The following is a 26,976-nucleotide window of genomic DNA, read 5'->3' as shown; positions in this document are numbered from 1 at the left end:
CGGTGAGGTCATTGCGCCGCCCCGGCCGCTGCTGATTGGCCGCGGGCCTCGCGGGTGGCGGTTGGCTGCTCCTCGCACCTCCCCCTTGTGCCGCTACCGCCGCCACTGAGAGGAGCCAGCAGCGACGCCAGAGCCGGGAATCCGGGTGAGTCGGGGCCCTGGGTCTAAGATGCTCCTGGCGCCCAGTGAGACTCACGAGGAACTGCCCTTTCGACTTTTTCTCCTAGCACGGGTTCTTCGGAGCGCCAGGCACTCTGTCACATGGGAGTTGTAGTCTGCCATGTACTGTCGACTATGGGCCGGAGACGTAAGAAGACTACCATTCCCAGCAGGAATTGCGACTAGCCGGTCAACAAACGCTGAGGCCACGCCTTCTGAGCTTGCTCATTGGAGAGCCTGTCCCTTAGCCCCTCCTTCTTGCATTTCATTGGCTACTGTCCCTCGCAGAGGCTGGGTTCCGGCCTAGAGTGCAAGACGACAGGGTACTGTATTCGTCATTCTGCACTAAAACGGTCTGCGATTGGTCAATGCTGGTGTCCATTACTTATTGTAAGGCAGGACCCTAGGCTGATCAGGCGGTCGTAGGCTCAGGTTGGTGTCGGTCCCAGAGGGAGGCCGATCTTGGACTTTGGCCCCTCCCCCTAGCGCTGCCGGGTGGGCGCGATTGGTTGTGGCAAGCGTCGCTCGTCGTTGAGAGGCGGAGCCGACTAGGCTCCGAAAACCTATTGGTCTAGGACGGCGCCGGTCAGCGGGGTTGTGGCCGCTGATTGGCTGGCTGCTCCAGCTGTTGCAGGTCCATTCACCATTTTGTGTGTTGGAGTAAAAAAAAAGGGAGAAACGAGAGGGAGAGCCGGAGGGGGGCGGGGAGGGACCGGACCGGACCGAGCCGGGGCCACGGCCCCCCGCCCCGTAACCCCGCTGAGCCCGAGGTGAGGGGCGGGGCCAGGGTTGACACGGGCAGGGGGGATTTGGGGTGCTGGGGGCCGAGAGGGGACAGGTGGCAGGGACGGGGAGGGGGTACAGGGGAAAAGGGGTGAGCGGGGTGGTGGGAAGGGGGGACAGAGTGGAGGAAGTGGTGGGGAGGAGGAGTGACAGAAAAAGGGTGATAAGGAGGGGGTGGTGGGCAGAGAATGGGTAACAGGAATGGAGGGGTGACAGGACTAGATCAGGGTGACAGGGAGAGGGAGGGGACAGAGTTGGAGGGGGTGACAAGGAGAGGTGATGGGGAGAGAAGGTGACAGGTCCAGAGATGGCTGACATGAGAGTGACTGGGAGGAGGAGGTGACAGAGATAGATGAGGGTGACAAGGAGGGGGTGACTGAGGAGGGGGCCTAGGGCCTGTGAAGAGAGAGCTAGAGATAGAGATGGTGACAGGGTGGGAGAGAGAGTGGCAGAGAAGCTGGTGCCAGGAGGCCTGTTGGGAACAGAGGACATGAGACCCTGAAAAGCCTGGGCCAGCCTGGGCTTCAGGAGTTACTGCTCAGATCCTGAGGGAGGTGAGGGCCCACAGGGCCTTGGGTGGGAGTTATCCAAAGAGGTGTGGACAGGAAGAGAGTAGGCCCCAGGGGAAAGAAAGAGGCTTGGCTTCTGGCGTGAAGAGGCTGGGCCGGGCAGCAGGGTCCAGGGGTGCCAGGCAGTGTGGTTGTAGGCCCTGGGTGGGGTATGCCCAGGATGGTGGCCCAGCAGGTCAGTGGGGAGAAGGTGGTGGCGGCTGCCCAGCTCCCGGGTACTTGGGTGACTGCCCCAGTGTGAGAAGCCCCGGGCCCTCCAGCCTTTGCCTGTGAGGACCCCAGGATTGGCCCAGAGAAGGGGCATCCTGGGACTGCAGGATCCTGAGGAGCAGCAGGCCCCGAGTGGGAGAGGTCACTCTCCCATGAGGTCAGCGGTACCATGGGAGCCCGAAGACGGCGTCGGGGTGCCTCTGATGGTGTTTGGCTATGGTCCTGGATCCCCCAACCCTCCCAGAGGCCCATTTTTGTCCTCTCAGGTTCTCTCAGTCACTTCAGAGTAAAGTTTTTTCCCTTCTCTTAGGGCAGCTTGAAAGGGGGCGGGCAGTAATGACTGTTCAGGAAGTGGGTGAGGTTGGCCCGCTGGGCTTGTCCTGCTTTCTTTGACCTTCTCCCACTTACCCCACCTGGAGTCTGAGGGCATATTTGGGGGCCAGGGGGGCCCAGTCGGCTCAGCCACCCTGTTAGAGCCAGCCCAGTCAGGGCGGGGATGCAAGCAGACCAGAAGGGGGGTGGCTGGGCTTTTGGGTATCATGCTGGGTGCTGTGGGGGGAGGGGCAGGCTCCCATCCAGTGGGACAGTGAAACCCTGCGGTGTAGCTCTGTGTCCCACTGTGTGATGACGTGTGTGTGCCGTGTGTGTGTGTGTGTGTGTGTGTGCACGCGCGTGTGCGTGTGTGCTTATGCACGGCCCTGTCATAGCACTGGGTATGAGCTATTGCCCCAGACGTGCCCCTGCCTGTTCCCTGCCAGGATCTGGGGAGATGGCTATACCTGGCAGGCCTGGGGTGCAGAGCAGAGTGGGCAGCTGTCCCTTGGGACTCTTAGCTGCCCACTCCTTCCCACAATGCCTGGCCATGCCAGGCTGCCCGGGCAGGGGTGGGGGGTGGTAGAGAGAGGCTCACATCACAGCCCAGTCATCTCCCTTTCTGTGACTGTGTGCCTGTGCATGTGTGTGTGTGTTCTCTGGACAGTGACAGCACAAGGATCATGTGACAGGCAGCACACTGAAATGGTTAGGAGCACAGACTCTGGAGCCAGATTGCCTGGGTTCAGATCTTAGCTCTGCCATTTCCTAGCTGGATGAATTTGGACAAGTTGCTTGATCTCTCCGTGCCCCAGTTTCCTCGAGTGTAAATGGGACTGATAGTAGCATCTGCCTCTTAGGGCTGTTGTGAGGATGACATGGGTTAATAAAGGCAAGTTTAGCCCAGGGCTCGGCTCCAAGTGAGTGCTCCAAAGACGTGAACCGTTAGTGCTTCTCACGTCCCCTTGGGGCAGTCAGAGTGTGTGCATGCACCTACTGTCCTCTGCAGAGGAAGCAGATCATGTGAGGGTCCCCAAGGAACCAGAGCGTATAGCTCAGGGGACGCGAGTGCCAGTCTGTGTCTGGGTGCTGGCCAGAGGCCTACGTGAGTTGAAGACAGCCAGGAAGGAGAGCTTGGGGACCGTGGCGCTGAGGCAGTGACCTCAGCAAGTAGGAAGTCTTGGGGGCAGTGGGTGTGGAGGTGTTCCCGAGTCGCTCCCAGTGACCCGTGTCTGGCCTCTCACCCTGCAGGTGGACGAAAGATGAAACCAATGAAGAAGGCGTGCGCCGGCCTCCCAGGTTCTGGCAGCGGTGGCAAGTCCCCCCCAGCCACCAGGGCCAAGGCCCTGAGGCGGCGAGGGGCTGGGGAGGGTGACAAGCCAGAGGAGGAAGATGATGAGGCTCAGCAGCAGCAGCCGGGGCCAGAAGAGGCTGAGGAGGGTGAGGAGGAGGCCGAGCGGGGCACAGGGGCTGAAGGGCTGCCCCCAGAGCTGCACCCCGACGACCCGGCCCCAGGCCCAGCCGAGGAACCCAAGGGGGAGGGGGAGGCAGGCCGCTGGGAGCCCTCACTCAGCCGAAAGACGGCCACGTTCAAGTCACGAGCGCCCAAGAAGAAGTATGTGGAGGAGCATGGGGCCGGCAGTGGCAGCAGTGGGGCGGCTGGTGCCCCTGAAGAGCGGGCACGGACCCCCGAGGAGGCGGGCACCCCGGGGGTGCCTCCGCAGCCACCCACCTCTGCCCGCTCCTCCTCCACCGACACAGCCAGCGAGCACTCGGCCGACCTGGAAGATGAGCCGGCCGAAGCTGGTGGTTTAGGTCCCTGGCCCCCTGGCAGCACCAGCGGTGGCTATGACCTGCGGCAGCTGCGGTCCCAGCGGGTGCTGGCTCGGCGTGGGGACGGTCTCTTCCTGCCGGCTGTGGTGCGCCAGGTGCGCCGAAGCCAGGACCTGGGTGTGCAGTTCCCTGGGGACCGGGCCCTGACTTTCTACGAGGGGGCACCTGGCAGTGGTGTGGATGTGGTTTTGGATGCCACGCCACCGCCGGCTGCGCTGGTGGTGGGCACAGCGGTCTGTACCTGTGTGGAGCCCGGTGTGGCTGCCTACCGTGCCGGGGTGGTGGTGGAGGTGGCCGCCAAGCCAGCTGCCTACAAGGTCCGCTTCAGCCCTGGCCCCAGCTCCCAGCCGGGCCCGGCGGCCACCCCGCCGCAGCCGCCGCAGCGTGAGCCCGAGGACGCGGTGTGGGTGGCCCGCTCCAGCCTGCGCCTGCTGCGGCCCCCGTGGGAGCCCGAAGCCCTGCCGAGGAAGCCCCCGGCGGGTCCTGAGGAGGGACAGGCCGAGCCGGGGGCTGCCCTTCCCCCCTGCCCTGCTGCCCTGGATCTCAAGCAGCCCGAGGATGCCGAGGTCTCCAAGATCAGCTTTGGTGGCCACCTGGGGGCTTGCGAGGAGGGTGAGGAGAAGCACCCGCCAGCCCTGGGCACCCCGGCCCTGCTCCCACTGCCCCCGCCCCAGCTCCTGTCACCGCCACCCAAGTCCCCAGCCTTCGCCGGCCCAGGCCGCCCTGGCGAGCAGCCCTCGCCCTGCCAGGAGGGGAGCCAGGGTGGCAGCCGCAGCAGCAGCGTGGCCTCCCTGGAGAAGGGGGCTGCACCGGCCGCCCGGGCCCGCACGCCACTGACAGCAGCCCAGCAGAAATACAAGAAGGGAGATGTGGTCTGCACACCCAATGGAATTCGAAAGAAATTCAATGGCAAGCAGTGGCGACGGCTGTGCTCGAGAGATGGCTGCATGAAGGAGTCCCAGCGGCGGGGCTACTGCTCCCGCCACCTGTCCATGCGAACCAAGGAGATGGAGGGCCTGGCGGACAGTGGCCCAGGTGGGGCTGGGAGGCCAGCTGGTGTGGCGGCCCGTGAGGGCAGCACCGAGTTCGACTGGGGTGATGAGACGTCTCGGGACAGTGAGGCCAGCAGCGTGGCAGCCCGGGGAGACTCACGCCCACGCCTGGTGGCCCCTGCTGACCTGTCACGCTTTGAGTTCGATGAGTGTGAAGCGGCTGTGATGCTGGTGTCACTGGGCAGCTCTCGCTCGGGCACACCCTCCTTCTCCCCCGTCTCTACGCAGTCACCTTTCTCGCCGGCCCCGTCACCCTCACCCTCACCACTCTTCGGCTTCCGCCCTGCCAACTTCAGCCCCATCAACGCCTCGCCAGTCATCCAACGCACTGCTGTTCGCAGTCGCCACCTGAGCGCCAGCACCCCTAAGGCAGGCGTGCTGACGCCGCCAGACCTGGGCCCTCACCCACCCCCACCTGCCCCCCGAGAGCGCCATTCCTCTGGCATCCTACCTACCTTCCAGACCAACCTGACCTTTACTGTGCCCATCAGCCCTGGGCGACGGAAGACAGAGCTGCTGCCCCACCCAGGGGCGTTGGGGGCCCCTGGTGCAGCAGGCGGAGGAGCCGCCCCAGACTTCCCCAAGAGTGACAGCTTAGACTCTGGTGTGGATTCGGTGTCCCACACACCTACACCCTCCACACCGGCTGGCTTCCGTGCTGTGTCGCCCGCCGTGCCCTTCTCCCGCTCCCGCCAGCCCTCGCCGTTGCTGCTGTTGCCCCCACCTGCCGGCCTCACCTCGGATCCTGGGCCTTCCGTGCGCAGGGTGCCTGCCGTGCAGCGGGACTCACCCGTCATCGTCCGCAACCCCGACGTGCCGCTGCCCTCCAAATTCCCTGGGGAGGTGGGCGCTGGCAGTGAGGCACGGGCCGGGGGACCTGGGCGGGGCTGCCGAGAGACTCCGGTGCCGCCTGGGATGGCCAGTGGGAAGCCTGGCCTGCCTCCACCTCTGCCGGCCCCCGTGCCCATCACTGTGCCTCCAGCTGCACCGACGGCCGTGGCCCAGCCGATGCCCACCTTTGGCCTGGCTTCCTCGCCCTTCCAGCCGGTGGCCTTCCACCCCTCACCTGCTGCCCTGTTGCCCGTCCTGGTGCCCAGCAGCTACACCAGCCATCCTGCCCCCAAAAAGGAAGTCATCATGGGCCGGCCTGGGACAGGTAAGAGGTTCAGGTGGATGGGCTGGGCGAGGGCTCATTTTGCACAGGGCCCCTTGCAAACTGGCTCTCAAGAGAGGTGAGCTCCCCACCTTGGGTGGGATTCAAGGGGAGGCTGGCCTCCTCTCTGCACAGATGTTCCGGTGGGAATTCACGTGTTAGGCAAGGGCGTGGAGTTTTTCTTTTTTTTTTTTTCCGGCCGCACCGTGCGGCAAGCAGGATCTTAGTTCCCCGACCAGGGATCGAACCCATGTCCTCTGCAGTGGAAGCGCGGATTCTTAACCACTGGACTGCCAGGGAGGTCCCCGGGCGTGGACTTTGAAGGCTCAGTGCAGTGTTTCCAGAAGCCTCCTGTTGGGAATGTACTCTGAAGGGGTCCATCAGTCAGCACACCTTTCCTGAGTGCAGGCTCAAAGCCAGGCCGCCACAGAGCTGATGGGGTAACAGAGATGATAATCATGTTGACAGCTCCCACGCCTGGAGGACTGGCAGGGGTATCACTGTGATAAGCACTGCAAGTGGGTTATCGCACCTAACCCTCACACCCACCCCTTAACGTAGCACTCACAACATACTGAACCCTGCTATGATTATGCTCATTTAGAGGAAACTGGGAATTTCCTGGTGGTCCAGTGGTTGGGACTCCGTACTTCCACTGCAGGGATCCGGGTTCGATCCCCGGTTGGGGAACTAAGATCCCACAAGCCGTGCAGTGCGGCCAAAAAAAAAAAAAAAAATTAGAGGAAACTGAGGCCAGGTTAGTAACTTGCCCAGAGTCACATGTCTAGTAAATCCTGGAGCCAGCCTTCAAACCCAGGCAGGTTGGCTCGTGACCAACCTGCCTGGGTTACTGATGGGAAGACTGAGGCTCCAACAGGTCCTTCTGCCAGGTGGTGGCAGGACCAGGACTGGAGCCCTCATCTTCACCACTGCACCTGGTAAATAGCACAGGTGTGGTCAGTGCCATGGCGGGGAGCTGGGCGTGAGCTGGGCATGCTTCCAGATGTGAACCTAGTCTGGCTGCCCTCAGGAAAGGGCGTGTAAGCTGAGAGTTGAAGGATGAGTTGGAACTAGCAACCGTGGGACAGGAGAACCTCCTAGGAGGCCGTTGGGAAGGCTCCGAGGCCAGAAGGAGCACTGCTGAGCACAGCCAGAGTGGCTAGAGGGCTGAGGCCAGGGGTGGGGGGAGAGGCATTTCTGAGATGGTGCTGGAAAGCTAGCTGGCCTGGACCTTGTCAGAGCAACTTTCATGGAGGGTGACAGACCCGTCACCAGCCCCTTCCCTGGCATCTTTTTCTTATTTACTTATTAATTCACTGTTGACTGAGACTCCCTCTCTGTGCCTGGCCCTATGCTGGCTGATGCTAAGGACACAGCTTTGTCCTCAAAGGGCTCATGGTCCCTGGAGTAAGACAGACCTGTCCCCAGATAGTAGCTGTCCAGAGTGGTCAGGGCTGGGGTGGAGGAAGCCCAGGAGGCCATGTGAAGTCAGGGAGGGCTTCTTGGAGAAGGGGCCAGTGAGACCTGCAGGGTCTAAAGTGAGACCTGCAGAGTCTAAAGTGAGACCTGAAGGGTATGCAGAGGGGAGCCTGGCAAGGCCGGCAGGAGGACCTTCAGGCAGAGGGAAGAGTGTGCAAAGGCCTTGAGGCGAAAGCAAGAATTTGAAGGAAGTTGAATCTGCTAAGTCAGGGGCTCTAGACAGTGGGTGAGTGTTGGGATGTGTGGCTGTGTTGGTGAGCAATACATCAAGGGTCAGATCATAGAGGGTCCTTCTAAGACTTGGGAACTTTATCCTGAGAGCCATGGAAGGTTTTGAGCCGACCCAACCACGGCTGTACCATGAAGGGTGAGTTCCAGCCCCTGAGACCAGAGGCAGGGAGACCAGGGGGGAAAGAGTCTGGGCTGTGGATCTGGGTAGGAGCTGCTGTGTCTTAGGCTGGTGCAAAGACCAATGTAGGAAGGGGCCCAGACCCTGCCCTCACTGAGATCCAGCCCAGACCCGGGCAGAGGGACACAAAGACTACGCTTGCCCCTCATGCTCATATACTGAGGTTGTGAGCTGTGTTTTTTGCCCCACCCCCAACATTTTTTACATTTGTTATCGTCGTTGATATGAGCAAAATTCCACAAAGTGGGCACAGCGGGGATTCCTATCCTTAGGCAGATGAAGAAACTGAAGCAGACGGACTCCTACCATCCCCCTCAGCCCCCACCCCCGCATGCCTACAGCCCCCGACATTGCCCTCATACATAGCATCGGTCAGTCATGCCCCTCACTGCTGCCCTGTGGGGAGGGATGGCACGATGCAGGTGACCTGAGACCTACCAGGGTGGTCGGGGGTGGGGGGTGGGGTTCCTGCCACCATTTTCCAGATGAGGAAAATGAGGCCCTGACAGAAAAAGAGTCCTGATTAAGGTCACCCAGCTAGGGAGGGGCAGGACTGGGCCTTGAACCAGGTCTCTCGATCTCTAGATCACAGGACTCTTCCTACTAGAAGTAACAGTAATAATAATTTATTGAGTACCACCCATGCATGTGCTTGGCACACTGCTCAGTGAGCGCTGACTGAGCCTTTACTCACTGAATCCTCACAACAACCCAGGAGATCAGCACGATTATTAGTTCCAGTAGACAGAGGAGGAAACTGTAGCCCGAGAGGCAAAGTGACTTGCCCAAGGTCACCCAGCTAGGAAGAGGGAGAACCAGAGTGTGAATCCAGGCTGTCAGGCTCCAGAGCCCAGGCTCTTAAGCACTCTCAATTAGAATAATGAAAACAATAATAGTAGCCCACTTTATTGAGCATTTACCATGCGCCCAGCCTCATCGCAACGTCCTGATGCTATGAAACAGGGATTACCAGCCCTGTTGTCAGGGGGAGGGGGGGAACTGAGGTTCAGGGAGGGGAGGCCCCTTGCTGGAAGCCACCTGGTCGTCAGAACTTGTCCAGTGCCTGTCCTGGCGGTTCTGAGCAGCGCCTCCCTGACTACACCCATGCTGAGGTATCCAGGCTGCCCTCAGGTTCCCAGGCAGCAGGCCCTTTTGTTCTTCTCTCAGAGGCCTCCCTAAACCCTTGGGAGGTAGGCACCTTGGGGCCTTCTCCCTCTGAGGCCCAGATAGGGCAGACTGTGCCCAGTGGAAGAGTGAGGCTATAGTCCTGGCCCCTTCTGCCCGCCCGTGCCAGGGCCTGACCCTCAGTCAGGGCAGCAGGTGTGAGGGGGTGGCCCGGGGCAGCCTGCCTGCTTCTGCCCCCCCGCCAGGCATTTGCTTCCGCTGGGGGACTTGCCGGAGCAGGCGGGCCGGCATTCTCTACATTCTGTGCATGGCCGGGCCAGCCAGCTGCCATTGCCACCTCCCTCTGACTCTTCCCGCCTGCTCCCCAGGAGAGGAAGCCGCCCCAGGGCCTGCAGCCCTGGCCCAGGAGGCCAGATGTCTCAGCCCTGTTTCTGGCATGGCCTCCCTTCCAGCTCCCAGCTTCCGCCTGGTTTCCCCATATTGACAGGCAGTGCCCCTTCTCCTGGGCCTGTCTGCCCATCTGCCTGTTTGAGCCACTGTATGTTTATCTGTCTCTCTCTTGGGTTCCTATGTCTGTCTCTGTCTAGGGCTCTGTTTCTGGCCCCGAGTCTCTCTCTCTCTGGACTTCTGTCTGACTTTATCTGAGTCTGGCTCTCTATGCCTTTCCAGGTTTGTACCTCCTTAGACATCAGTTCTGGTCTGAGGCTTCATTCCACCACCTTTCTGTTGTGATTCCCCCATCTTGGAATCCTGTCTCTGGTCCAGCCTTGGCCTCTCCTCTGGCCCTCCTTCTCCCATTCTTTAGACAGACATGTTTCCCCCATCCTAGCCCCCACCCCCACTCTGTGCACATCAGGTACTCTGTTCCTTTAAGTCAGTGGATAGTTGCTAAGCACCAGGTCTCCTGCTCCTTGGGGAACAGGTGGGAGAATGGGGAGTGTTGGGAGAATGTCTAGGCCTGGGAACCCCCGCATGTCCCTTGACAAATTAAATGCCCACTAATGTCCCTGAAACCTGCTGAGAGGTGTTGGGGGCCATCCTGCAGACTCATCAACACCCAAGCACCTGTTCCCAAGACAGGCAGGAAGGCGGGGGCTTTTTGGGCCAAGCTAGGAGATCCGGCTGTGGGGGAGAAGCAGGAAAGCAGCTCCTGTGCCCACCCACCTGCTCGAGGGCATGACCCAGATCACCCCTACCACCACCACCCCCATTGCCTTTCAGGAGACACTTCGGTGCCAGCCCCATTTAATTGAGTCCCACGTGCAGTCCACCCCAACCAGTAGGACCTCAGAGACCAGGCGGCATCCACCAGCTATGCTTGGGTGCGTCGGGAAGATGAGGCCCAGAGAGGAGCCAAGGGTGTCCTGACTCCCCAGATCCAGATCCAGATTCTGCCCACCAGAATTTGTTTTGTCTCAAACAGTGAACCCCTTCTCTCCCACCAGAAGTCACTCCTCATCCCTCTACGAGGTCCAGGCTGAGCAGCCCTGGGATAAGTGGGTGGGGAAGGCAGATGTGGATACAGGCACCGGCAAGGATGAGCAGAGGGAGATACAGAGCCTGGGGAGGCCCGAGGAGAGAGAAAACTCTGTGGCTTAATGCGAGGCGGTGAGGAAGGTTCAGGTAGGCTTCTCACTGGAGGTGACATTTGACCTGAAGCAGGAATGAGTGGATTTCAGGGTAGTGAAAGAAAGGGAAGGGCCATCCAGGCTTAGCCACAGGAGCAAAGGCCAGGAGGGATGAAAGTGCATGACCTCTGAGTGGCCAGTTAAGGCTGGAGCTGACATGAGCCTAGTCTTGGCAGAAGGGTGCCAAGGAGGACAGGTCCAGCCAGGCCATGCTTGAATGTCAGCCTGTGAAGAGCCGAGAAAGGGTTTAGAGCAGAGGGCAAGGGTTGGATCAGGGTGTCAAAGATCCCTGGAAAGGAAGGAGACCTAGGCTGGGAAGAAGAGGATGATTTGCGGGAGAGAGAAGAGGCTTTTTTGAGGTAGCAGGAGTGAAGTGAGTCTTGGAAGAGCCCCCAGCGCCAGGCACTGCAAGGGGTCAGGCTGCCTCCTGCTGGCGGCGGGTGGCGGGGCTGCTGGCGCGCGCATGCGCAGCGGCAGGGTGGTGTGTGTGGCCCTCAGCCCCCGGCGCCCGGCATTAATGGCTCCATTAGTGGCCGAGAGGGAGGCGCATTAGCGGCGACGACGGCGTCTGGCTCCCATTACCACCGGCGGCAGCGGCTGCACCGCAGGCGGCTGGACCCTAGCCTGCCGCGCCGCCGCCTCCGCCCGCACCCCGTCCCCTGCCTGTTCCCGCTCCGCTTGGGGGCCTGGGACTGGGAACCCCCGTCTCCCCATTTCGGTGGAAAAGCTGATTTCTGAAGCCAGGCAGACCTGGGCTCGAATCTTGACCGTGCCACCTCCTGACTGCGAGATCCTACGCCCTTCTGAGCCTTTTTTTTTTGCGAAGCAGCCCGGGAAACAGGGTGTACCGGGGGCTTTGTGGATCCAGACGGGCACCTAGTCAGCGCCGCGCCCATTCTCGCGCCCCAGGGGGTAGGCCCGGGCCGTCGGGCCTCCGGCCTTCCCATTGGCCGCTGTCGCGCCCGCCGACGGCGATTGGCTGAGACTTGCTACCCTGGCCCCTGCGTCATTAACCCTTGCGCGGCCGCGTCCTTGGGCAGGGTGGGGGTACCCCCCCCCCGCAGCAGACAGTTCGGGTGCCAGCTGACCCGCGCACCGCCGCTGCCCGCGTGGGTGTCAGGCCGGCCGGGTGCCCGCCCGCTCTCCCAGCACAAAGCGGCTTTGTGGGGCCCGACGGGAGTTGGCTGGGGGCCAGGCGGCGAGTGGAAAATCTCGTGAGCTCGGGGCTGGGGAGGAGAACGCAGGGCGGCGCCCCCTCCTCCGCCCAGGCAGTGGCCCCTCCCTCAGCCCGCGGGGACCAGCCCTCGCAGCCCCGGCGCCTGTACACGCCCCCTCAACCCCCTCTTCTACCCCCAAATCCATATCCCGCCCTCCATCCTATCCCGCCCATCTTCCAATCCCTGGGGAGCCTCCCCCGCACCTCTCGCTTGCCTCTCTTTCCCTTCTGGTCCCCCTGCCTACCCCAGCCCCACTCACTGACTCACCCTGGCGCTATTTTTAGGCCCCCATCCCTCCCGAGCAGCACCAGTCCAATCCTGGGCTCGTTCCCCAGGCAACCCTGGCCGTCTCCGACGCCGCCCGGGGTGGGTGGGTGGGTGTGTATGTGGAGAGCGGGTGAGGGGAGCTGGGGACACTGGGGTGGTGAGCCGAGGCGGGGGACCCGGGCCTGGAGAGCAGGGTGGGGAGCCGCAGGCGGCGGGGCACGGTGCCTCTCGTGCTCAGTAAACGGGGGCCCGTGAGTTCAGAGCATGTCTGCCTGTCCCTCAGCTTGTCGGCATCCCTGGCTGTGCGCCCCAGGCCTTTGGGCAGGGCCTCAGCCTGTGCCACCCTGGGTGGCACTTGCTGTCTCCATCTGGGCTCCCTGTCCCCAGGCTGGGGTGGGGTGGTGCTGTGCGGGCTGTTTGGGGCCAAGCCTTTTGTGGAGTTGGCTATGGGGTCGTGCAGGGGGTGGCTGCACCGTAGTTCTGCCTAGTACCTGCTCTGAGTGAAGGATGGTGATGCACCCCCTCTCTGATGGGGCTGGGGCCCTGGTTTGGGGAACCCCCCTCAGACTTTTCCAACTAGGGAGGCCCCAGTTAGGGTTGGGGGTGGCTAGAGATATGGAGCTGTCTGGGGACAGGACCTGCTCCCTCTTCTCCACTCCTAATCACCCCCACTCAGGGTTCCTCCATTCCAAACAATGGAAGCTAAGTATAGGGCTGGCCCAGTGCCCAGGGCAGGGGGGCCCTTCCCGCCCAGATTCCGGCCCCTCCCTGCTAGGCTGGGCCCCCACTTGGCTGTACCCTGCCCTGTAAGGGGCCTCTTCCCATCCCTCCTATGTGGGCACTGTCTTCTACCAGATGTGCAACCCTCCCAGATGTCTGGGGCCCTCTTTCCCTACTGTGCCAGGCTTAGCTCTTTTTCTCACCCAACAGAAGTGGGGGAGCTGGCGGCAGGGCTCCTCTGAGCTCAGTCCCTGGGCTTCATTGCAGTGGGGAAGGGGTTAACTTGCCAGTAGGTGACTCACCGGTGGGGAGAGGAGGGGGCAGCGGTAGGGAGATAGAGCAGGCCACATTGATTTCAGCCTTGATTTCTGCTTCACATTGCAGTCCCTGGGGCAGTGAGGTAATGGAGGGTCTGAGTCTGGGGCTGCATAGGGAGGAGGGGGCAGTCACCTAATAGTCCCTCTGTTGGTCTCTCCAGGCTCACAGCCAAGTGTCTGGACCTGTAGTCTCTGGAGGTCAGAGGGCTACAGACCTTACCCTTCCCTCTGGGCCCAGGTTACCCGGGTTTTGCCCCCTCTCCATGCCTTCATCTCTGTCTGTAGCTGCAGAAGGCTGGGAAAAGGGTTTGTCTGTGCCTATCACTGATCCCACCGGTGAAGGACCCTAGTCTTGGTGCATCTGAGCCTGTGCAATCTTTACCTGCCCAGGTGTGACCCCAGGCCTCTGCCTTTACTGGATGTGGCCTCAGGGCCCTTCTTGGGTGATCCAAGGCCTCTGCGTCTCTGCCTGGTGGGCCCCAGACCTTGCCCGTGTCTCCGTGTGTACCCTCTGACCTTTCTATAGTTCACCAGTCCCTCTGATATCATTGTCTGAACATATTCCCAGACCTCTGTTGGGAGTCTCTCTGCCTGTGTCCACCCTGAGGTGAAATTTTCAGTAGTGGAAAGAGCACTTGAGTTGGAGTGCTGGGCTGCTATGTCCTGGCTGCATGATCTTGCACAATTTATTCAATTTCTCTGAGCCTCGTTTTCTCATCTGAACAACAGGCATAATAAAGTGTACTTCCCTAGTGGCTGTGAGGATTCAGTGCACAGGGTTATACATACAAGCGCCCAGCATGTAGCAGCCCCAGTGTTAGTTTCCTTTCTTCCTCTTTTGGAAAGGGTGGCTCCCAGCCCAGAGTGGTGGCCCCCTGCCTTACACTGTGAGGTAGAGGGTCCCAGGTGGCTGCTAAGTGTCAGGCAGGGTAGCTGAATCAATGGGAATGGCCATGGCACTTTGTTTACCTCCTGAGCCAGGGTACTGAAGTAGTTAGTGCTCACCAGGGCAAGTTTACATAGTGTTTGGGGTCAGTATGATGGCATTTGTGAGAGTTACCTGTGTTGGGGTTGGGGGTTGCCAGGAAGGCCATATGAGTGTGTGGTTGTGTTGGAGGGATGTAGGGTGTGTGCTGTGGACAAGCAGTGGCTGTGATGAGGTGTATGAGATAATTCTGCCTGTTTGATATGCTGTGTGTTTGTATGAGTCACATGGGCTGGTGGATATGTATGAGGATATGCTTGATGAAGCACATATGACAGGGCATGTATGAAATGGGTGATGTGAAAAAGATGGGTGAGAACAAGTGTGTGTGATGGTGGGTGGGGAGTGATGGACGTTTAGTGTGGGAGGTAGTACATTTGTGTGAGGTGTTCCGGGTGTGTGACTTCTGACTTCGTGTGTAAGACCGAGGGTACATGTGACCCTGGATTGTGTATGAGATAATGGGTGTGGTAGGAAAGTCTATGAGGAGTGTGTGTGCGTGTGTGTGTTTGTGACTGCTGTTGTGAGAGTTGGTGAGGGCTCAGGGGGTGGCTCGCCCAACCCTACACGCAGTTTGTCTGCCCTGCGGGGCCGCGCGTGCCCAGGTGGGCGTGAGGGAGGTGGGCCGAGCCGCGCGTGAGCGTGTTCCTCGCGCGGACTGGACACACAAGCACCACCCACAGCCCCGGGCCTCTGCAGCGCGGCGCCCCGAACCGCCCCCCTGGCTCAGTGCCTTTACTGCAGTGCGCCCTCCCTGCCGCCCTCCTCCCACGGTCCCGCCCCGGGCCGGCTTGGGTCCAACCGGAGCCCGCCCCGCCCTGCCCTTATTTGCATATGACTGACGTTCCCCCGGGGCGGCCAATGGGGGCGGGCGCGGCGGGGCCTGACCCGCGCGCGGCGGCGGCAGCCAATGGGCTCGCGCGCGGTGGGCCGGGCTTGCGCGGAAGGCCGCGGGGGAAGCGGGGAAGGGGCGGGGGGAGGTGCGGCGGGGGGAGGGGAGCGCGTAGTAGTGGCGGGGCGGGGAGGCGGCGGCGGTTCGGCGCGGGGCTCGCTCGGAGCGCACGGACGCACGCACGCTCGTCCGTCTGCCCGTCTGGGGCCGGAGGCCGACCCGGCGCTGAGCCGCGGGCCCCAGGCCCGGAAAGGCGGGGCGCGGCGCCGGCAACCGGGGCGCTCGGGGCCAGAGCCGTTACCCGCCAGAGCTGCGAGGGAGGGAGGGAGCGAGCCAGCGAACGGGGAAAGGGAGGGGGCCGCCCCCGCGCACGCGCGCCGCGCCCCGCCCCACCTGCCCCGCCCGCCCGGCTCCGCACGGGAGGAGGGAGAAGGAGGGGGCGGCGCCGATGGCCTGGGTGCCGCGCGCCCCGTGACGGCCCCCGCGCGCGCCGGGGGGCGGGGCGGGGCCGGCGCGCTCTGACCTCCCCCCGCCCCCCGGGCGGCGGGAGGCAGGCGGCGTTGTGCGCAGGCGCGCCCGGCTGAGACCCCCCGCGTGGGGCGGCCGGAGTGGGGGGGCGGTGGGGGGGGCATGCGGCGACGGCCTCCAGCTCCCCCCGGGCCCGAGCGGTGGCGGCCGAGGAGCCGGCGGCGGGCGGAACGGCGGCGGCCGCTGAGGAGGCGCGAGCCCCGGCCGGGCCACCCCGTGCCGGACCATGTACTCAGCCCACAGGCCCCTGGTGCCCGCGTCCGGCGCGGCCTCCCGTGGCCTCGGCATGTTCGGTCAGTAGCGCCTGGGCCCTGGGACTGCGGGGGTCAAGGTGTCGGGGTGCTGAGTGCGAAGTAATGGTGATGGGGTTATAGTAAGAGAACGGTGGAGGCAGAGTAGAGGGGAAAGTTACAGAGCTCGGCTGGTCTGAGTGGTTAGTGACGGCAGGTGGGAGTGTAGTGGAGGGATGGGAGTGCAGAGTGGGGAGTAGCTGAGGACAGCTGTGGTGTTTAGGTGTGGGGTGGGAAAGGTATGTTGTCATGGGAGGTGAGGAGGGGTGCCAGAGTACCTGGCATGGATTAGAATAGGGGCAGCGTGAGACCTGCTGGTGCCAGGTGTGGAATAGAGGGAGAAGGGACTAGGGGCTGTGATTGAGTAGTGGGGCTAAGGACAGGTCTTGGGAAGGGAGTGAGGCACTGTTTGCTCAGAACAGAGTGACGTGTTGGTGATTTGCTTTTCAGAGAGAGGAAGAGACCCGGGAACCTGGAGGGTAGTGCACTAGGGAGGAGTTCAGGAGGGACAGGACCAAAAGACTGTTCTCCCATTGTATACTGGGCCCCTTCTTTCCCACCCAGCAGAAGATGAGGGGGCCTGATGGGAAAGATCCTTGTGAAGAGAGGGACAGGTCCGGGTCTCTGAAGGCTGTCATGGGTTTGGAGGGCCCAGCAGGCTTTTGGGGCTCCAGTGCCTCCGTGGTAGTGGATGGGATCTTCATAGTGTTTTGAGTCCTTTTTCCAGTGTGGGCTTCTTTGTTCCTCTTCTGTTGCCTTGATATCTACTTTTTTGTTTTGTCAGCACCTCACAGAATCAGGTCTTGAGGCCAGTGCCTCACATAGGGGCTCCGCTAGGCCAGCCTTTGGAAGGCATTGGCGGGGGGAATCAGCCTAGGTCAGATTGATCGAGATCAGGGGGAGCCTGGAATGATGGGGACCAGGGCTAGGGCGTTTCCCTCTTCTCTTCTTGGTCTTCCCCTAGCAGGGGCCTCCTCTGCTGCTTCCACTTCCCCCAGGGAGCTGGCAGTGAGTAGGAAGCCCACTCCCAGCCTGGGCCAGCCCCAGGAGTCCAGCCAGGGGTGGGACTCAGCCGTAAGGGGTGGGCTGGCTCCCTTACCACCCAGCTCCTGGAGCAGAAGGTTGGACCTCTAGGACCAGCGCCCTGGTGAGGGAAGTACCTTCCTGTGCGTAGCCTTAAGGAAACACCTGGCCCCTTTGCCTTGCCTGGGCAGAGTCTTGTAATAATTCTCTCGTCTGTCCCATTGTCTGTGCCTTTTTGTCTGAAGAGTTTACCACATCCTCCCATCTTTTTGGGCAAGGGGGCTGGACACTACACTGGAGATAAGCTCAGGGGTATAGAGTGAGGGAGGCTGGGAGGTCTCTTCATGGGCAGTAGGTTGTCTTTGAGGAGGAAAGAGATGCTGGAGCCACCTGTGCCCAGCCTGGGAAAGGCAGGTCTGGCTCCTTGGGGTCTGTGGTAGAGGGAGGGAGGCAAGGAGAAAGGCCTGAGACCCCATGCCCTGTGAGTAGTGGGGAGGGAGGAGAGGGTAGGGGGACTGGGCCGTCTGCCTCAGGAAAAGAGAAAGGGAGTATGAGGCCAAGGTGAGGGGCACTGTCAGACGGCAACACGGTGATGGGAATTGACTGAGGGAGGGTCTGCAGCCTTGCTAAGGTCTAGGGGCCTTGAGGGAGTGAGTTGGCAAGCAAACATGGCCTGGTTGGCGACAGGAGCCAGTCGTTTCTCTGGCCTGGTCCCTGGTGGCAAGGCTGGTGGAGGTGGGGGTGGAGGTGGGGGAGGGAGTGGGGTGTGAGGACCGTTTCCCTGCTTCTGTTTTCTTTCTTAAAAATCTAGAACTCTTTCAGGGAGGAGTTTTTCCTGAGTGATGTCACATGCACGAGCCCAGGGGGCTCTGGGATTGAGGAAGGGGGTGTAAAGAAGGGGTGGAGCCACCTTGTCCAGGGTGGAGAAGAGTTTGAGTTGGGGGTCAAGGCCAAGCTCTCCTGCCACACAGCTCAGCTGACTCCTTCCCACAGTGTGGACGAACGTGGAACCTCGCTCTGTGGCCGTGTTCCCCTGGCATTCCTTAGTCCCCTTCCTGGCCCCCAGCCAGCCTGACCCCTCCGTGCAGCCAAGTGAGGCCCAGCAACCTGCTAGCCACCTAGTGGCCTCCAACCAGAGCAAAGGTGAGGGCTGGGAGGCTCTGGGAAGGCATGGGGATGGGGTCGAGATGGCCCGGGAGCCCTCTGACCTGCCTGCCGCTCTGCCCCCAGAGCCTGCTGAGTCGGCAGCTGTTGCTCACGAGCAGCCACCAGGCGGGACGGGGAATGCTGACCCCGGGCGGCCCCCTGGAGCTACATGCCCTGAGAGCCCAGGGCCCGGACCCCCCCACACTTTGGGGGTGGTGGAACCTGGAAAGGGCCCCCTTCCCACGACGGAGGAGGAGGCCCCTGGTCCTCCAGGAGAGCCCCGGCTGGACAGTGAGACAGAGAGTGACCACGACGATGCGTGAGTGCCCTGAGGCTTGGGACTGGGGAGGAGGGTGGAGTGGCCAGAGACATGGCTCTCACTGCCCTGCCGCTCCCGCCACAGCTTCCTCTCCATCATGTCTCCTGAGATCCAGTTGCCTCTGCCGCCTGGGAAACGCCGGACGCAGTCCCTCAGCGCCCTGCCCAAGGAACGAGACTCATCTTCAGAGAAGGATGGACGCAGCCCCAACAAGGTGCCTCATCTCCACCTGTCCCCAGCCCACCCTGTGGCCGCCCAAGCCCGTCTCCCCAGTCCTAACCTTCCTGCTCGGGCCTGTGTCTACTGCAGAGGGAGAAGGACCATATCCGGCGGCCCATGAATGCCTTCATGATCTTCAGCAAGCGGCACCGGGCCCTGGTCCACCAGCGTCACCCCAACCAGGACAACCGGACCGTCAGTAAGATCCTGGGCGAGTGGTGGTATGCTCTGGGGCCCAAGGAGAAGCAGAAGTACCACGACCTGGCCTTCCAGGTAACTCCGCCTCCTCTCAGCTGCTCGGCTTCCTCTGGCAGGGTGGGTGAGTGAAGGGTCTCCCTGCCCTCTCCTGCCAGGTGAAAGAGGCCCACTTTAAGGCCCACCCAGACTGGAAGTGGTGCAACAAGGACCGGAAGAAGTCCAGCTCAGAGGCCAAGCCTACAAGCCTGGGGCTGGCAGGGGGGCACAAGGAGCCAAGGGAGCGGAGCATGTCGGAGACAGGCACCGCCGCTGCCCCTGGAGGTTAGTGAGCCCTTTGGCTCTTCTGCCCTGACACCGACCTCCCCTTTGCTTGCTCACCCCCTTCCCCAGAAGCTCTTCTCAGCTTTACCTCTTTTTTTTTTTTTTTTTTTTTTTTTTTTTTTTAGCTTTACCTCTTTTATCTGAGGACCCTTACTCACAAAGGAACTGGTACTTATCACTTGTGAAGGGGTCAGGGAGGTCCAAATAGATAAGGTTTCTGAGCAGAAGTCTTACTGTCAAGTGTCATTTGCTGAGCATTTACTATGACAGGCGGCAAGAGGAGCATAATCTTCAGTATTCAGAAGCGTGCCTAACCTTGCAGGTGTGAGGAAACGGGTTAGAGAGAAAAGAGCACTGGCGTGAAGTCACTAAAAAACTAGAAAGTAGCAAAGGTTGAATTTAAACCCCAGCTCATCTGGCTCTCAAGACCACAGTCGGAAGCCCCTCGTTGGCTGCTTCTACTGACTGAGGGTGTTCAGTGTGCCCGGCACCATTCTGAGGCGCTTCTCTGGAGTGATCCTGTGGGTTTGGGCCCACGACTCTGTGAGGGAGGAGACGTTCCTTCTTCTCTGAGATGAGGGAGTAGAGGCTCAGATAGTCCAGCAGTTGTTAGTTAGGCAACGCCACACATACCTGTCTCCAGGCTTTCACGCTCTCAGAAAGGCTGCCTCCCAGGGAGCAGTGGGCTTGCTCCTCGCAACCCAAGAGAGCAGGAACCAGGGAAAATGCTGGCCTGGTGGGTGGTATCTCTTTTCTGCCAGGTGGCCCAGGAAGTCCAACCTGCTTCTGCCTGGTATCTAGAAATATCTGTGGATGGCTTGGCCAGCCTGGGCACTGGGAGGAGGCTTCCTGACTGTGACACTTTTTTCTTTCCACCCTACAGTGTCCTCGGAGCTCCTGTCCGTCACAGCCCAGACGCTCTTGAGCTCGGACACCAAGGCTCCGGGGAGCAGCTCCTGTGGGGCAGAACGTCTGCACACAGTCGGCGGACCTGGCTCAGCCCGGCCCCGAGCCTTCTCCCACAGCGGGGTCCACAGCCTGGATGGCGGGGAAGTAGACAGCCAGGCACTACAGGAACTGACTCAGGTCTGGAGTGCAGGCCATGGGGGTAGGGGCGATGTGCAGGGAGGGCTGACCACGGTGACAGCACTGGCTGAACTCTCCCTGCACTTCTCCTGCAGATGGTGTCTGGTCCTGCATCCTACTCTGGCCCAAAGCCTTCCACCCAGTATGGGGCTCCAGGCCCCTTTGCGGCCCCCGGTGAGGGAGGCACTCTGGCAGCCAGTGGGCGGCCCCCACTGCTGCCCACCCGGGCCTCCCGTTCCCAGCGTGCAGCCAGTGAGGACATGACCAGTGACGAGGAACGCATGGTCATCTGTGAGGAGGAAGGGGATGATGATGTCATTGGTAAGCAGTTGCAGGGCCCGGAATCCTATGCAGGGAAGCAGCTGGCTAAGGTTTGGAGGGTGGGCGGAGATTTGGTCCAGGCCCTTAGGCCCCTTCCTTTTCTTCCCTTCCATGTTCGTGTGTGATTGCGGGCATGTTCAGTTCAGGCCCTACTGAGTAAGCCCAGCCCTGCCCGCAAGAAGCCCCAAGCCAGACAGGAAGCCGGGAGGACACGGGCATGGCCGGGCCATTGGACACAGTATTAGGTGCTGTTACCAGTGTGCTCTTAGGGTCTGCTGGCGGGCAGGTGGGCAGAGCATTCCTGGACAACACTTGGAACAACACTTGTTCCTGGGGAGGAACAGCATTCCTGGACAGCACTTAACTGCTGACTCGGGGCAGAGCCGAGGCCAGAGCCAGGCTCCACACTGTTCCTCCTGGGCAGCCCTGCACCCAGCCCTTTACCAGCACTGTTCCCTCTGCTCTCTCAGCTGACGATGGCTTCAGCACCACTGACATTGACCTCAAGTGCAAGGAGCGGGTGACCGACAGCGAGAGCGGAGACAGCTCTGGGGAGGACCCAGAGGGCAGCAAGGTGAGAGCTTGGGACTTGCTGCTGTCTGGTCTCACGTATCCTGGGAAGTGGGGGGAATGTTAACTTCTCTGTACGTTGACAGAGGGGGAGATTAAGGCGCAGAGAGGGTGAGCTACTTGCTTCGTGGGGAACTGGGTCTCAGCCTGGATGAGTGGAGGCCTTCGGCTGGCCTGGTTGCCAGGCGGGACGGGGAGGTTGGGATGGGCAGGATGGGCAGGGTGTGGGTATCCAGGCTCCCTTGACATGCTTGTGTCTCCCTTCTCCTGCCACTCAGGGATTTGGTCGGAAGGTGTTCTCGCCTGTGATCCGTTCCTCCTTTACTCACTGCCGTCCATCGCTGGACCCTGAGCCCCCAGGGCCCCCAGATCCACCTGCCGGCTTCGGCAAAGGCTACGGGCCCACCCCATCCTCCTCATCCTCGCCTGCCTCCTCCTCGGCCTCAGCAGCCACCTCCTTCCCGCTGGGCTCAGGGACCTTCAAGGCCCAGGAGTCAGGTCAGGGCAGCACAACAGGTCCCCTACGGCCCCCACCCCCTGGAACTGGGGGCCCAGCAACGCCTAAGGCCACCCGGTTTCTCCCCACGGATCCTGCCACCTTCCGGCGCAAGAGACCTGAAAGCGTGGGGGGCCTGGAGCCACCAGGCCCCTCAGTCATTGCGGCACCTCCCAGCGGGGGAGGAAGTGTTCTGCAGACACTGGTCCTGCCCTCAAACAAGGAGGAACGGGAGGGCAGCGGAGCTCGCATGCCCTCGGCCCCAGCCCCGTCGCTGGCCTATGGGGCCCCAGCAGCCCCCCTGTCCCGCCCGGCCGCCACCATGGTCACCAATGTGGTGCGGCCTGTCAGCAGCACTCCTGTGCCCATCGCCTCTAAGCCTTTCCCCACTTCTGGCCGGGCAGAAGCGTCTCCAAATGACACGGCCGGTGCCAGGACTGAGACAGTCGCTGGGTCCCGGGCGCCTGGGGGCTCCCCACTGGGCGTCAGCTTAGTGTATTCAGACAAGAAGTCGGGAGCAGCCACGTCAACAGCCTCACATCTGGTGGCTGGACCCCTACTGGGCACTGTAGGGAAGGCGCCTGCCACTGTCACCAACCTGCTGGTGGGCGCCCCGGGCTATGGGGCCCCAGCGCCCCCAGCTGTCCAGTTCATTGCCCAGGGGGGCCCTGGCAGCGGGACGGCTGCGGGCTCAGGAGCAGGTGCTGGGAGTGGGCCCAATGGGCCAATGCCCCTGGGCATCCTGCAGCCAGGTCCCCTGGGCAAGGCTGGGGGAATCACCCAGGTGCAGTATATTCTGCCCACGCTGCCCCAGCAACTTCAAGTGGCGCCTGCCCCAGCACCAGCCCCTGGGACCAAGGCAGCGGCTCCCAGCGGCCCTGCACCCACCACCAGCATCCGTTTCACCCTCCCACCGGGCACCTCCACCAACGGCAAAGTCCTGGCTGCCACCGCACCCACTCCTGGCATCCCCATCCTGCAGTCCGTACCCTCCGCCCCGCCCCCGAAAGGTGAGGCCTGGGCTGGGCAGCATACAGAGAGGGTCCACAGGCTTATTCAACTCCTTTGTAACCACCTGCTCCCTTGTCTCTCAACTTGCAGCCCAGTCAGTTTCTCCTGTGCAGGCCCCGCCCCCGGGTGGCTCAGCCCAGCTGCTACCTGGGAAGGTACTAGTGCCCTTGGCCACCCCTAGCATGTCAGTGCGGGGAGGAGGGGCCGGCCAGCCGCTGCCCCTGGTGAGCCCACCCTTCTCAGTACCTGTGCAGAACGGTGCTCAGCCACCCAGCAAGGTAAGGGCACCTTGGTGGTGGCCCGCCTGTTTCTTATTCTTCTCTTCCTGGGTGTTAGCCTCTATGTCCCGTGGTTTCTGCGTCTGTCTGTCGTTCAGTCTTCTCCTTTTCTCCCTTTTTGTCTCTTGGTGTCTGTCTTGCTCGACATCTGTGCATATCTTGATTCTGCCCTCCGTGTTTGTACCTTGTCCCTTCTCTGTGTTTCCTATCTGTCGCTGTCTTCTTTGCTTTCGTTTCTCCCTTCCCGTCCCCATCCCAATTTCTCTGTCCCATGTCTCTGCTGAGGTCCAGCCTCCGAGGTCTTGGTCCTCCCCTGCCTCACTCTGGGTCCCCAGCTCACCTCAGCCTGTGGTGCCCTTGCCCACAGATCATCCAGCTAACTCCGGTGCCTGTGAGCACACCCAGCGGCCTGGTGCCGCCCCTCAGCCCGGCCACGCTCCCCGGACCCGCCTCTCAGCCTCAGAAGGTTCTGCTGCCCTCCTCCACCAGGTAATGGCAGTTGAGCCCTCATCTGGAGGTGAGTGCAGGGAAGGGGTTAGGTGGGGCCAGCTCACCTACACCTTCCTCTTTCCTCTCCCTGCGGCAGGATCACCTACGTGCAGTCAGCAGGCGGGCATGCGCTGCCCCTGGGTACCAGTCCTGCCTCCAGTCAGGCCGGAACAGTCACCTCGTACGGACCCACGAGCTCAGTAGCCCTAGGCTTCACCTCGCTGGGGCCCAGCGGCCCCGCCTTCGTGCAGCCCCTGCTTTCAGGTGAGGGGTGGCCTGGCAGGCAGCTGGGGACCAAGGGTGGGGCTGAGGCAGCTCCGGCCCTAACTCGGTCCCCTGCCTCTCCTCTGTCTTTCTCTCTGCAGGCCAAGCCCCATTGCTGGCTCCTGGCCAGGTGGGCGTGTCACCCGTGCCCAGCCCCCAGCTGCCTCCCACCTGCGCAGCCCCCAGTGGTCCCGTCATCACAGCGTTTTACCCTGGCAGCCCCGTACCCACCTCCTCAGCACCCCTGGCCCAGCCATCCCAGGCTCCCCCAGGCCTGGTCTACACCGTGGCCACCAACACCACCCCACCTGCTGCCACCATCCTGCCCAAGGGCCCACCGGCCCCCGCCACTGCCACCCCGGCCCCTACCAGCCCTTTTCCTAGTGCCACAGGTGGGTGCTGGGCCAACCGAGGGTGGGGTGAGTGGGGAGACCCAGGGGATGGGCTCTAGTCAGGCCTGGCTCAGCAAATACTCTCTTTACCAGCAGGCTCCATGACCTACAGTTTAGTGGCCCCCAAGGCCCAGCGGCCCACCCCCAAGGCCCCCCAGAAAGTGAAGGCGGCCATCGCCAGCATTCCTGTGGGCTCCTTTGAGGCAGGTGCCCCTGGGCGGCCAGGCCCTGCGTCCCGGCAGCCGTTGGAGCCCGGCCCAGCTCGTGAGCCCCCTGCATCTGAGTCAGAGCTTGAGGGGCGGCCAACAACACCAGCCCCTCCGCTGCCCCCAGAGACCTGGGCTCCCCCGGCCCGGAGCAGTCCCCCGCCGCCCCCACCTGCTGAGGAGCGGACCAGTGCCAAGGGCCCTGAGACCATGGTGAGTGTCCAGCAGGCCTGGGGGTTCCCTGCTGCTGGGCTTGGCCCCTCAGTCCCCTGCCTGCCCTTCTGTTCCACCCCTCTTCCGTCCCTGTCCAAACTGTGCCCTTGTGGGTCCTCCTCTGTCCTCCTGCCTGTCTGTCTGCATGACTGGGTCTTCCCCATGGCTCTGTGTCTTGGCCGTCAGCATTCATCTTTTGTATTTCTGGGTCTTGCCCAGGTGAGTCTGAACCCAGTGTCCTCCATCTCCCTGCCATCCTCACCCCAGGCCAGCAAATTCCCCAGCTCATCTTCAGACTGGCGTGTCCCCGGGCTGGGCCTGGAGAGCCGAGGGGAGCCTCCCACCCCTCCCAGCCCGGCCCCGGCTCCAGCCCCAGCCCCTGGTAGCAGCGGCAGCAGCAGTGAGGGCAGCAGTGGGAGGGCAGCTGGGGACACCCCCGAGCGCAAGGAGGCGGCTAGTGTCGGCAAGAAGGTCAAGGTGCGGCCCCCGCCCCTGAAGAAGACCTTTGACTCTGTGGACAAGTGAGCATGGGCTGGGGGACTTGGAGTGTGTGGGTTGGTGGCAGAGGGGGCAGCTGCAGGCTGGGGCAGAGGAGGTGACCCTGCCCGCTCTCCAGCAGGGTCCTGTCGGAGGTGGACTTCGAAGAGCGCTTTGCTGAGCTGCCCGAGTTTCGGCCTGAGGAGGTGTTGCCCTCGCCCACCCTGCAGTCTCTGGCCACCTCACCCCGGGCCATCCTGGGCTCCTACCGCAAGAAGAGGAAGAACTCCACTGGTAGGCGAGCGCAAGGCACCCAGGGTAGGTGGGACAGACTGGGGCCATCTCCACTGAGCCTGCTTCTGTTTGACCAGACCTGGACTCAGCCCCCGAGGACCCCACCTCGCCCAAGCGTAAGATGAGGAGACGCTCCAGTTGCAGCTCGGAGCCCAACACCCCCAAGAGTGCCAAGTGCGAGGGGGACATCTTCACTTTTGACCGTACAGGTGCCGGTGTGGTGGCAGGCAGAGCTACGGGGGTCCTAGGGCCTCCAAGGGGGGTGGGGGTCCCGGGAACGGGGTTAAAGATGGGAGAGGTGGGGTGGGTGTTGCTGAGAGGAAGGACAGCAGGTCAAGGGTGGGTTCTGATATTCAACAGGTCCCTAAGTTGGTACGTGACCTTGGGTGGGTTCCATCTCTAAACCCCACTGTGAAATAGAATTCAGTGAGGGCGGAGTGGCCCCTCGGACAGTGGTGGAGGGCCAGGCTGCTGCGGAGGCTCGACTGTGCTCCCTGCACTGCTCCCAGGTACAGAAGCTGAGGATGTGCTCGGGGAGCTGGAATACGAGAAGGTGCCCTACTCGTCGCTGCGGCGCACCCTGGACCAGCGCCGGGCCCTCGTCATGCAGCTCTTCCAGGACCATGGCTTCTTCCCATCAGGTAAGCAGGTGCGGAGTCTTGGGGGGCACTTGGAGGGGGCCTACCCACTCATCTCACCCTGCCCTCCGCACCACCCTTCTGTCCACAGCCCAGGCCACGGCAGCCTTCCAGGCCCGCTATGCAGACATCTTCCCCTCTAAGGTCTGTCTGCAGCTGAAGATCCGTGAGGTGCGCCAGAAGATCATGCAGGCGGCCACTCCCACGGAGCAGCCCCCGGGAGCCGAGGCCCCCCTCCCTGGACCGCCCCCCACTGTCACTGCTGCTGCCCCTGTCCCCACTCCCAGCCCTGCTGGGGGCCCTGACCCCACCTCACCTGGCTCGGACTCTGGCACGGCCCCGGCTGCCCCGCCATTGCCTCCGCCCCCAGAGCCGGGGCCCGGACAGCCTGGCTGGGAAGGGCCCCCCCAACCCTCACCACCCCCCTCTGGTCCCTCCACAGCTGCCACAGGCAGGTGAGGGGCTCCTGAGAAGACCCCAGACCCACAGTACTCCCCTCAGGACACGGACAGTATGTAGGTGGCAGGAATGGGGGGGCAGGATGGTTACCTCCTCCCCAGCAAAGCCATTGCGTCCTTTCCAGTTTGGGACGGAATGAGGCCTGCTCCTCTTGTCTCTCCCCCTCCCCCCACAGCTCCCTCCCTGTGATGGGGGGCAGCTGAGGGGAAGCAGGGGGCACAGTCTCCCTTCACCGAGCCCCTGTACATAACCTGGAGTGTGTTACCTTCAGACCTTTTCACTTGTACTTTATGCAAAATGGCTCGTGTGAGGGCTGCAAGCTGGAGGGTAGTGTGGGCCTAGGGCCACAGGGAGGCGCCTGTGGAGTAGGGGGAGTTCATGTACCCCTTTTTTCCCCAGAGGGGCTGGACTCAGGTTAGTTTGGGGGTGGGGGCTCCTGCACTTTGCCACAGGCACGGGGAGGGTTCTCTCTCCCCACCCCCTCTGCCCTCCCAGCTTGGGTTGTACTTTCTAAGAAGGTGATTCCCCCACCCTGTCCCCATCCCCAGAACAAAACATGTTGATCATGTGCAATATTTCTTACTGTGCTGAGAAGCCGCAATGACCGAGATTAAAGCTGTTTAACACA

General features: G+C 62.1%; 1 protein-coding gene across 14 annotated transcripts; it reads left to right on the top strand.

The window, feature by feature from the left end:
* CIC (capicua transcriptional repressor) lies at nucleotides 1-26,976 on the top strand. 14 transcript variants are annotated; one of them, XM_073795898.1, is made up of 22 exons: nucleotides 1-145; nucleotides 228-482; nucleotides 3,285-6,074; nucleotides 17,945-18,094; nucleotides 18,182-18,416; nucleotides 18,501-18,630; nucleotides 18,726-18,908; nucleotides 18,989-19,154; nucleotides 20,038-20,240; nucleotides 20,336-20,561; nucleotides 21,032-21,135; nucleotides 21,410-22,637; nucleotides 22,729-22,916; nucleotides 23,284-23,405; nucleotides 23,503-23,669; nucleotides 23,771-24,061; nucleotides 24,155-24,480; nucleotides 24,700-25,001; nucleotides 25,097-25,251; nucleotides 25,329-25,460; nucleotides 25,761-25,892; nucleotides 25,981-26,976. In XM_073795898.1, the coding sequence occupies exons 3-22, from the start codon at nucleotides 3,296-3,298 to the stop codon at nucleotides 26,346-26,348; spliced, it is 7,587 nt and encodes a 2,528-aa protein (XP_073651999.1). In that variant the 5' UTR covers nucleotides 1-145; nucleotides 228-482; nucleotides 3,285-3,295; the 3' UTR covers nucleotides 26,349-26,976. The 14 variants fall into 14 exon arrangements, 13 of the variants coding, with proteins under 13 accessions (XP_073651999.1, XP_033702295.1, XP_073652001.1 ...); XM_033846404.2 differs by lacking the exon at nucleotides 228-482 and having other exon boundaries at nucleotides 20-145; XM_073795900.1 differs by lacking the exons at nucleotides 1-145; nucleotides 228-482 and adding an exon at nucleotides 643-929 and having other exon boundaries at nucleotides 25,672-25,892; nucleotides 25,981-26,194.

Source organism: Tursiops truncatus, chromosome 19, assembly GCF_011762595.2.
Source record: "Tursiops truncatus isolate mTurTru1 chromosome 19, mTurTru1.mat.Y, whole genome shotgun sequence".
Classification (NCBI taxonomy): domain Eukaryota; kingdom Metazoa; phylum Chordata; class Mammalia; order Artiodactyla; family Delphinidae; genus Tursiops; species Tursiops truncatus.
Note: the sequence above shows the minus strand (reverse complement) of the source record. Positions and strands in the feature narration are given on the sequence as shown.

Coding starts and splice junctions, on each gene's coding strand:
- CIC (XM_073795898.1), top strand. CDS start 3,296: ATGAAACCAATGAAGAAGGCGTGCGCCGGCCTCCCAGGTTCTGGCAGC. Junction 18,909..18,988: donor ACCACGACCTGGCCTTCCAG/GTAACTCCGCCT, acceptor CTCTCCTGCCAG/GTGAAAGAGGCCCACTTTAA. Junction 25,461..25,760: donor CTTCACTTTTGACCGTACAG/GTGCCGGTGTGG, acceptor CACTGCTCCCAG/GTACAGAAGCTGAGGATGTG.